At 37.1% G+C, this 10,609-nt stretch overlaps 2 protein-coding genes across 2 annotated transcripts in view; one reads left to right on the top strand and one right to left on the bottom strand.

Annotated features, from left to right (window-relative positions):
- The window catches only part of LOC107633913, an 8,520-nt gene extending 4,215 nt beyond the window's left edge, over positions 1 to 4,305 (top strand). The window contains exons 3-7 of the mRNA XM_021117461.1: positions 1,516 to 2,189; positions 2,266 to 2,367; positions 2,495 to 2,560; positions 3,102 to 3,180; positions 3,348 to 4,305. Coding sequence (XP_020973120.1) covers positions 1,516 to 2,189; positions 2,266 to 2,367; positions 2,495 to 2,560; positions 3,102 to 3,180; positions 3,348 to 4,057 — 1,631 coding nt within the window. The 3' untranslated portion in view covers positions 4,058 to 4,305. The remainder of the gene's footprint in view (positions 1 to 1,515; positions 2,190 to 2,265; positions 2,368 to 2,494; positions 2,561 to 3,101; positions 3,181 to 3,347) is intronic.
- The window catches only part of LOC107631750 (translocon at the outer membrane of chloroplasts 64), a gene marked incomplete at its 5' end in the record, with an annotated part of 6,470 nt that continues 234 nt past the window's right edge, over positions 4,374 to 10,609 (bottom strand). The window contains 12 exon segments of the mRNA XM_016335293.2: positions 4,374 to 4,882; positions 5,305 to 5,374; positions 5,755 to 5,806; positions 5,885 to 6,012; positions 6,863 to 7,063; positions 7,381 to 7,515; positions 7,977 to 8,145; positions 8,332 to 8,476; positions 8,582 to 8,764; positions 9,134 to 9,259; positions 10,084 to 10,208; positions 10,449 to 10,609. The exon segment at positions 10,449 to 10,609 is cut by the window's right edge and continues 234 nt beyond it. Coding sequence (XP_016190779.1) covers positions 4,800 to 4,882; positions 5,305 to 5,374; positions 5,755 to 5,806; positions 5,885 to 6,012; positions 6,863 to 7,063; positions 7,381 to 7,515; positions 7,977 to 8,145; positions 8,332 to 8,476; positions 8,582 to 8,764; positions 9,134 to 9,259; positions 10,084 to 10,208; positions 10,449 to 10,609 — 1,578 coding nt within the window. The 3' untranslated portion in view covers positions 4,374 to 4,799.

Below are 10,609 nucleotides of genomic sequence, written 5' to 3'. Positions count from 1 at the left end.
CATTTTTATTCACGAAAATAAAAAAAGTTCACATATTTACTTATAGAAAAAGAAAATTACCATTAGTACCTATAAAACATGGATTTTATATAATAAAATTATCCAAATACTAAAAAATTACATAAAAATTATAAATTACCCTTATCACATCATCCGTATCATCTTACCACCTTACCACCGTCGCCGCCACTAACCTCATCTTCTTTCTCTCCTTCCATTTATGAGTTCGTCGCCGCCGCCAAAGTACGTCAACTCCAAAATGAATCTTCTGTGTAACACCGCTGACAATCATCTCTTACCGTATCTCATGTTTCAAAGCTCACTTAAAATAGAAACCCTAAAAAAAAGGATTCCTTTAGAATCAACATGCAACTTAAAACGAGAAGATAAGCACAAACACATAAAAGGAGGCGTCATTGAATGAAGAAAATAAGAAAATAGGAAATTACAGTTATGAGATTACAGATTCTGTATTGATTGAGTTATGGGAAGGAGAAGAAAATAAAAACAGAAAATTCACGGCGGTGAAGAACATGGATGAATTGGGCCACGAAAGTGACAGAGAAAAAGTTGAAAGAGGTGACAGTGACTTACGGGAGTGCTATTTTTGAAACTGTGGTGTCTCCTCTGCTGTTTGAAATTACACTACAACTACAAATTTCTCCCTTCTCAACTCCATAGCATTTCCTTCTTATGTGGATCTGTTACTGTCTTTTTCGTTTTTTCTCTTTGTTTTTATCGCTGTTGTTGTTGTTGTTGTGAAAAAGATGATGATAGAGGTATAATGGCGGTGATAGTGATGAAGGAAATGAGGTGGTGGTCCCTTGAACTCAATGTTTGGCTCACGTGAGGATTGCTCAATTCATTTAATTCCCCACATAGCTTGTTTGAGTTTGGCAATTGATTTATTGCAGGAGTATTAGGTGGTAGCACTCTATTTTGAGTTCAATGAAAAGTTGAAAACGATAATGATAAGGATAATTTAGAGTTTTTAGATAATTTTTTAGTGTTTAGATAATTTTGTTGTGCAGAATTCATATTTCATAGATACAAATAATAATTTTCTTCTTCTATAAATAGATGTGTCAGCGTTTTTAACTTTCGTAGGTAAAAATAATAGTTTACTCTTATATAAATTTAACAAATTATTAATAATGTATATTTTAAAATAAGAGCATAGTACAAATATTTTTTCCTATATGTATTCTCTCCCCTTTCTCTTCCCCCACCTCATATATATTTTTAAATAGTATTTCTAGAACTATTCACAGCAAGCCTTTAATCAAATATGTGAATAACAATTTTTTAAGGTAGAGACTCACGTACAGTTATTTTCATGTGAAGTTGTTAGTTGAAAAGTATTAAATGATTTGACATATTTAACTAAATTGTTATCTAAAGATTCTTAATTAGCAACTTCACATAAAAATAACTGTGCGTGAATTTTCATTATTTTTTAAAATATAATTCATGTTAAAAAAAGGATTAAAAAAGGGCCAGAAATAACAATTTAAGGGTATGCTGAAAGTCTAAAGGTAAAAAAGGCAGACAATGGCGAAGATCTTAGCCCTTCAAGCCCAAAAATATTTGAATCCAAGCCCAAGAGCCCATTGGCAGGCACCACAGCCACAAGACTGGAGCTTCCCGCGTTAACCAATTTTCTGTTTGGCGCTGTACATAGTCAGTGCAGAATGGAGTTGGAACCATGGGCAGAGCTTGACGTCGACGACTCTGATCTCTCTTCCTTTCTCCGACCTTGCAAGCGATTCCACTCCCATTCCAATTCCGATTCCAATTCCATCCAACACCAATCCCAATCCCAAACCCTAATCGACGCCGACTCTGCATCGCCACCGCCACCGCCACCGCTCATTCCGGGTCCTGCCGGTGCCGTTCAGGCCGCCATGATGCACCGGAGATCCCGAGGTCCCCTGGAAGAGCCCCTTCTTCCCACACAAGAATTCATTCGCCGCGTCGTCCAAAACGGCCACGAAAGCGATCACGATTTCACCACGAATGCGTGGCTTTCCGCCTTCCATTTCCTTCGTTCCCTGGACAGAGAGAGTGATTCTGTGACGCCTTTGAACTCAATCAAGAAGCATCTAAATGTCGTGAGAGTGCCTCTGGTCGTAGCTGTTATCAAATCGTGCACTCCCAATGGTTTTGGAGACATGATGGTCACCCTCAAGGTTTTGCGCCTACTCTCTTGTAAACTAAACTCATGCTTTACCTACACATATCTGAGTCTCTAAATTTTGATTTCAGGACCCTACGGGAATAATTAATGCCAGTGTTCACCATAAAGCCTTCTCCGACGGTGAATATGGGAAGGATATAACTGTTGGTTCAGTTGTAGTCCTCCAAAAGGTCAGTTTCTTTGCTTGGCGCTCTGCATCCTACACATGTTGAGTTCGTTTCTGGTTCATGATTTGTATTGATCTTTTTTACATTTTTTTTTGCTTCCTTGCTTGCGTGAAAACCTTCCCCAATTCAGGTGGCTGTATTTGCTCCCACTCGCTCGACTTGTTATCTCAACATAACATTACGTAACATACTCAAGGTATGGGATCATCTATGTTTTGGCCTCAACTTTTTATCCCTTCTTCTCTGTAAGTAGAAACATGGGTTTTCCATTTCTCAGCACATATCAACCGTTGAGTTGAGCCAAATTGCTCTCATATATGTGTCATACAAGGGTAGAAAATTTCATGGATTGGGTTTAGGGTATTGGGACTTGGGATTTGGACTTGTAAGTATAGTTATATAGCAAAGCTAATCTACAAAAGTTTAACCTCCATATTTACACTCGTACCTTAACTAAGAGTGAGTTAGTTTGGAAACTTAAAAAATGAGGTTGAAATTTTCATGGGTGAGTTTGATTTCTAAATTTATCTATCGATCTCCTCCATTAAACTTTTACCTCCCAACCTATCATTCCGTTAGTGCGGAATGTTAATGGATTGGCTTCATGAGTAAAGAAACTAATCAGTTATGTCACTACTCACTAGATTGTGATAATTGGATCCAGACTCATTCCTTTTTCCTTGAAGAATGAGGTCATTTATGACTACATGTTGCTTCTGATTGTTTATGCTATACAGATTTTCTGCAAGGACAGCGGACTTCCATCAGGGCAAATTCATCCTTCTATCTCAGCGAGGCAGACTACACCAGATATGGGTATTTACTTAATGTTTATATATGTCAGCGATATAGCTCAAGTTCCTTAATTTGATCCTTCTTTGCCTTCGGAAGTGGTGATTCCCCCTCACTTCAATGGCTAACTGACAAGATTGAGGTCTTAGAAAATCCATATCTGCTCATTTGTTGTCTGCCTGGTGCCACAGAAAGGCATGAAGAACCAAGGACGCTGGGCAATACATTCTCTCTGTCAGAGAAGGAAAGAACTGAAGATCACAGAATAGAGTCAAGGCTCGTTGCAAGAGAAGGGCATGAAAAGTCAAGGATGCCTACTGAGACATTCTCTCTGCCACCAGAAAGAACTGAAGGAATCGTGATTGGTAATAGGTTAGATTCAAGGTTTCTTACAGAAGAAAGACATGAAGAGTCACGGATGATGGACAATACATTTGCTCTGCCACAGGAAAGAACTGAAGGAATCATGACTAACCTCAGCTTAGGCTCAAAGTTTATAGAAGAAGTAGATATTCACAAACAAATGGGAGAAGATTTAGTTGTACTAAGCTGTCACTCTGATGATGGAAACAACAGAAACCAAAAATCTGTTTTCGAAAGAGAGAACTTATCATTGAAACAGGATAATGTTCGACCTGAAGAAGTAACCTGTGGTGATGAGATCCAAACTGAGTTGAACGGCCAGCACAATCCACCTAAATCAGCTGAAGGAGACAATCTAAACCTAGCATGCAGTGCTCGAGGCGGTGGTTCTTTAACAAAAAATTCGATTCATATATCTGCTGGTGTAGACACCGAGGTAAAAAAGCACTTAGAAGGACAAAGAGTGATCTCAAATCCACAAAATACAATTCCGCATTGGACAGACGAACAGCTGGATGAGCTTCTAGCATTTGATTGAGACGATGATTTTGTTTGTCGATCGTCCAAGCAAACGTTAGCTTAAGACGAGATGACGATCTCCAAGTTCTTTCTCTTGTGTAAATGTTTCCATACGAATATATTCTGGAACACGGGCATGTTTCTAATCCCAGTGAGGTTACCGTCTTACTGACCTTGTTGAAATCTGCCATTGATGTTCCAGATTTCTATTACGTAACAATACACTTAAAATTCATTCATTAAAATTTTCACCCATTAACTTCCCAAGTCCCAAGTTCCAACTACATGCAACCCAAGGAAAAAAGCGCAGATGCACAATAAGCAACATAGAATTATTGATTGGGAAAAAGCATCCAACTTACTTGACTAATATCTGATACTATATTACAATACAAATAAATTAACCGTGGTCAAAATTGGGGCTCCTTCTAGCAAATAGAAATAACACGTCACTCTGTCAATAACACCTAAGAATACACGTTTTCAAGTTTCAACGTCTATAATTAGCCTTTGCCGTGAACAACAAAAGAATCATCATCATTTTTCCGCAAGAAACTACATATCAAATTACTCCTGTGTGATTATCGCACTGCAATTAGGACCGCATACCAATCAATCATTTCAAGGCCTAAATGGTTCTGGGGTATTACTGTCCATCCCTACAAAGACCATTAAGATCACTTACTCCCTACCCCCCAAGTCCCCAACCCCTTCTCTTTTGTCCTTCTTCGACCTTGTGTTCAAATTTCACAGCCATAAGCCTACTGGAATAGCTTCCTCAGCCTTTCAGCAGCTGCAGCTGCCCTTTTGTTCGTTGGCTCAAGCACAAGGGCATATTTAAAATCTGCAGAATAAATTTAATGTTATTGACATGTGATTAGGATTAACACAAGAAACTTATTTAGACATACACACATGTAATTGTCTAATACTACAACAAATTTGACAATTCAAATGCAATTTCACCACAAACAAATTGAATTTCAAGCGTAGGAACGGTTCAATCTTCAGCAAAACATAATGTTTTAAAACCCATCTCAAAAAATTAAAAGAAATACTTGAAGTACAGTCGAAGCACATAAATAAAGAAATAAAAACAAATTAAATCCATTTACTACCTAGTGGTTGGGGATCGATCTTATGTATGATGTACATGTATGTGTAAAATAATACTCCAGAATGGACATCTACCACGAATGTCAGAAGGGATGAAAGAAATGATAGTGACAAGGTTCTCATAAATGTTAGAAGGAGGAAATATCTTACCATCAATTGCATCCTTGTAGTAGCCTAGCATCTCTCGAGCTGTGCCTCTACGGAAATAGGCCTTTACATTCTGTGTAAAATGAAGGTATTGAAGGGATGTTACCAACAAATTGCTTGGTTATCATGCTCAATGCTCAATGCTCAATTATTCATTGCAAGTATCAACTGATGAAAGAAGCAGAGCTACTAGATCTCTCTTTCTCGAAGCTTTAATTATTCTTGTCATAGCAAAGTAAATAAATTTTGTAAACCATGGCATGCACCCAATATACAATGTAAATATCTTCAGAATTACAAAGAATCTTATTCTATTTTGCCACAAAATGTCATCCATGCATATGCCAAGAAGTCTACGAGTTCTTGCATAATCTATGACGACAAATCATCAGTCACAAATCACAATGACATCATACACTTCCAAGTTCAACATTATCTGAAAACAACACTCACCTTTTTGTCAAGGTTAATTGCTTTTGTACAGTCTGCCTCAGCTTGGAGATAACTGGATAAGCCAAGAAAAGAACATCAACATGTTTGTAATACAATTTTGAGAAGAAAATTAGCAAGAGTGAGAAGCTACCTCCCACGTTCTAGATAAGCCTGAGCCCTATTACTGTAGTATGTTGCATTATTGCCACTAAGTTTGATAGCTTCTGAATAAAACTCAATGGCTTTCTGCCACTGCTTATCTTTGTAGGCCTGGTTTCCCTGAATCATTAAGTGATGAGGAGGGATTAAGGAGAAGAACATGAACAAAGTGAGAAATAATGATAAAAAGAATCAGGAGACTAATACAAATTCCAGGAGCTGCTTATGAAAAACCAACCAGTTCAATGATCAAATATACTTATCCAAGTACAGAAATAATAGCAGATACACCTTATTGGCTTAAGGCTTACAAAGAATCTTTTGAAAAATGTAAGTGCAGAAGTTATTGCAGATATTTCTTTAAGGACTGAAGGCTTACAAAGAATATTTTGAGGTTACCCATGGTGATGAGAGGACCTACACAGATAATATAAAATAATTTTATGATAGTTCAGCTTTTCTGACTATTTATGGTTTGACATGTTTGAATAGACAAGGTTAACACCTAAATTCCCATCAAAGTTTGAGTTCAACATTTATGGAGAACCAAAAGTTCACTTTTCAGTTTGAATAGTTCTGTCATACAGCATCATCATGAAGATTCCGCGGATTGATAACCAAGTTTGTGCTACAGGAAAAATGCTAAGAGCACGGAAATCAGAAATTCATCAACTAATTGCAGTAGAATTGTCTCCATGGCTCCATACAAGATACAGGCAGAAGAGAAGGAAGGTATACACTTAAAGATGTTAACCATAGCTGAGAATCTTATATGTACTAGATGAATGTTGTAAATATTCATACGAATGCATCAACATCACATAAAAAATACACCGCAATATAGGAACCACACCACAAACTTAAAAAAAAGACATGCTAAACTACATTAATTTATAAATAAAAGATCACATCACACAACCATAATTGAAACAAATACTGAATATATCCCCTGTCCACATAACAGCAATACCTTCTCTTTTGCTATTTCAGCAGACTCTTCCTTACTGACAACATTTCTTGATGATTTAGCCTTGGAAGCAACATCTGCCTGCTCTTGAAGAGTTGTATACATGGTTTCTAGAGTCTCCAGTAGAAAGAGATCATTACCATGACGAGCTATTAAGGACACTGAAACAGGACACTTATCATAAAATCCTAGTGGAATAGTGACCTGAAAGGATAAAACAGCAGAATATAGAGAAAAGTTGAATAGCATGGTCAGAAAAGCGACTAAAAAGAGCACCAGAAGATGACTTGAATTTTTTTTTTCCCTTGGCATGGTAAAAATTTGGGTTTTTGCTGGCAAGTGCGGAAGTGCCAACACATCTTAAGGTTACTCATGATAGAAACTTCTAAAATATTTTATATATATAAATTCTTTGAAAACTTGGAACATTCTAATTTTCAACTATAGATTTCTACATTAGAAACCTTAACATGTACACTAGTCACCAAGGGCACTTATTAACCAAACCTGAAGAATTTTACCTGACAGCAACCTGACAAGCTAGCAATACTAAGCAGTCTAAATGCACGGCTTTGATAATCCTCTGACTGGATCTCCTTCCCACCCAATTTTGGAGGAGGATCAGCTACAGTTGGGATCACCAAAATTCCATCATCCTTAAAAGCATCAAAACAAATTATACTCGGCACAATCATGTTTAATATATCAAGACTGCTTTTTTATAGAAAAATGAATTTGATTTTGGTATGACTGGACTATAAATTCAGTAACTTGTTTAGAATGGTATCTGTTCTCAATCTGTGTTTTTTTTTAGTGACCTTTTTCCCTAAGTTTGCGGAAATTCAGCAAAATTTAATTTTGAACAATCACACACTATTATGCACTCCCTTTGGGAGAGGCATTCCCTGGAACCCTGAGTAGCGAAAGCGGGATGCTTGTGCATCAGGTAACCTTTTTTTTCACACTATAAGAATTTGTAAGATAGCAACAGAATTTGAAGATAAATTTGACTGTGGACTTGAAGATGCAGCCAAATTAAAGATCAAATCCACTTCAAAAACTTATGTTAAATTAGGACTTGACAAAAGTTGCATACAGAGAGGGATACAATCATTACCTTCAAAAGCATATTTAGAGCAGCACGCATGTCACTTCTAACAGATTTGGACTTTCCTATCTCTGCATCGGATACCTCAAACTTTCCATGTAATTGTGCTGAGACAGCTGGATGAAGATCGGGGTTTACTGTGTTCATCCATTCATCATGCTTAAGTTTGAATTCATGCCTGTACAATAGGTTGATAATAATCACACTATATAACTGACGACTTCAACAGATGTGATTAATACACACCAAATGAGAATGAAGAGTTCAAACGACATTGAAAAGCAACTTATTCTTGTTAATGAAGTGCTTACCGTAAAAGTTACAAATTATACCAGTATTTTCACATCACAAAAAAACAACTAACCTTTGTAGGAATTGAGCAATGTTGGCAAGTAATTTAAATGAAGAAGATTTCAGTTCACCATTTGTATTCTGGTTAGAGTGCTCCTTCAAGCTAGGAATTTTAGCACTTATATAGTCCTCAAGATTTATGTGCTTCAATACTTGCCCTAAGACAACCGATGTTTATAAGTTATTGTTCTGTTAGTTAATAAGCAACAAAATTTAGCTTAAAAACAACACACACACAAGAGCAAACATCCTGCAGGACATACTTCCAAAAAGCTTCTCAGTGGCTTTGATCACCACCTGCAAACTCCTTTCAAGAGGAACATTTAGATGCTGAAAACAATCATCAGCTACAACTATCTGCCGGGGATTCCGGTGAGTTACAAATGGTGCTTGTAAGAGTACGTGGCCAACACGACACAAAATATGAGGATCCTTAGCAAACCAACCTGTAAAGGGCATTTCAGAATTAAAAAGAAATAGAGAAATGCAGAAATGACATAATAAAAGGATCCATATTGATAAACCAAAACAATGACAGTAGCTATACAAGAAAGTTAAACAAAAAGTAACCTTAATAGAACATTTATTTTCTCCACTGCTTGATCTTTCAACCAAGTGAATTTACTAATCTTTAAAAACAAATAAATGAACATGAGGTTTAAATGAAAAGTGATTATAAGATATATTTTCTCGTCTGGTTGATCTTTCAGCCAAGAAAGTATACTAATCATTCAGAATAAATAAATAGATGTAACAGCCACCGATGTACACATGCTCAAAGATCAGATCATAATATATAATTGGATCATTCATACCAATAGTGTCTAGACTTGTTGAAATAGGTATAATTCCCACATGAGGAACAGCACCATATGAAGGTCGAAATCCTAGAATGCCACAAAACCCAGCAGGCACTCTCACCCCACCAACAGTATCAATACCTGTTAGATATGGTGCAATAAATCAGCATTGGTCAATATTATACAAAACTTATATTGTAATACTAAACAAAAATAACAAATATAGAAGGAATACACTTTCACTTTTGAATTGAAAATATCCTGAGTGGCTGTAAGGCGGTAACAACAACACCTCCTTTTAGGGCTAGATAGGATCAATTATCTGAAACTAAATGACAACACCATTCCTATCATAGCCACGTATATAGGCAATCCACTTACTTCTTAATGGTTTTATCAATATTTTCTTGGACACCCTCTACCTCTCTCTACTGGGCTACCCATTCTACTCATGCTGGAGCTTTTATAGATTGTCAAGTTACCTGAACAAACAACTAGTCAAGATTCTATCATCTTTTTCACAACTAACTGCTATCAAAATAAACGGAGTAGAATAATAACTCCACTCCTTTAAGGTGTTTAGAGTGGATGCCCAAATTCGTCCTAACAATGGAGTAGAATAATAACTCCACTCCTTTAAAATCCATTGCACTCCACACCTTAACTCCCATCAATCCAAAATAGCCCAAACATGAACCATGTCTGAACCTTTAATGTCTTAAACATCTTTGTGAAGTACTTTCTGCATGAATCTAGACTGCAACTAAGAAAACCCTATTCTTGATTCTAAGAACAAATACAAAAGCAAGGTATGCACCAAGCCTTCATAAAAATAATATTATAGAAGGAACAAAGGCACAGGCACACAAAAATCACAAAGTGCCGAGAAAAGTTGCTTGACGTCATCGAAGTTGATACTATGTATGCTAAAACTATTGGAGTGAAAAAGACATTAAGATGCTCACCCAATGAAAAATCCACAAAATTGGCGGCAACAGCCACAGCAGCCCCACTAGAGGATCCACCCGGTACACGAGCAGGCACAGAAGGATTGGTTGGCGTTCCATAATGCTTATTTTCACCACTGATACTGCAAATAAGGATGCCCAAAACAACTTGTTTTCACTCAAATGCGTAATGTTAGGAAGAAATTATAATCACACAATACCGTGCAGCAGTGCATGTCATGTTGTTTACTATTTCATAACCCCAGGAAGGCCAAGAGTGGTATGCTAGGTCATCGACAAGAGTGGTACCAAGCATAGACTTAGAGTTATGAATCGCATAGACTTAGAGTACAAGCAACATAATAATAGAAAACGTTACGAACCCGTATGCTAGGTCATCGACAAGAGTGGTACCAAGGCAGGTCGCACCGCCTTCAACGAGAGCGGAGACTACGGGAGAAGTGGAAGAAGCAGCTTCATGGGTGCGTGCCCAATCAGGATGCCCGAAAGTGGAGACGTGTCCCTCTATGTCAAATCTGGTAAG

Source organism: Arachis ipaensis, chromosome B03 (genome assembly GCF_000816755.2).
Source record: "Arachis ipaensis cultivar K30076 chromosome B03, Araip1.1, whole genome shotgun sequence".
Taxonomy (NCBI): domain Eukaryota; kingdom Viridiplantae; phylum Streptophyta; class Magnoliopsida; order Fabales; family Fabaceae; genus Arachis; species Arachis ipaensis.
The sequence above is the reverse complement of the archived record's forward strand: the minus strand, read 5'-3'. Positions and strand labels throughout refer to the sequence as shown.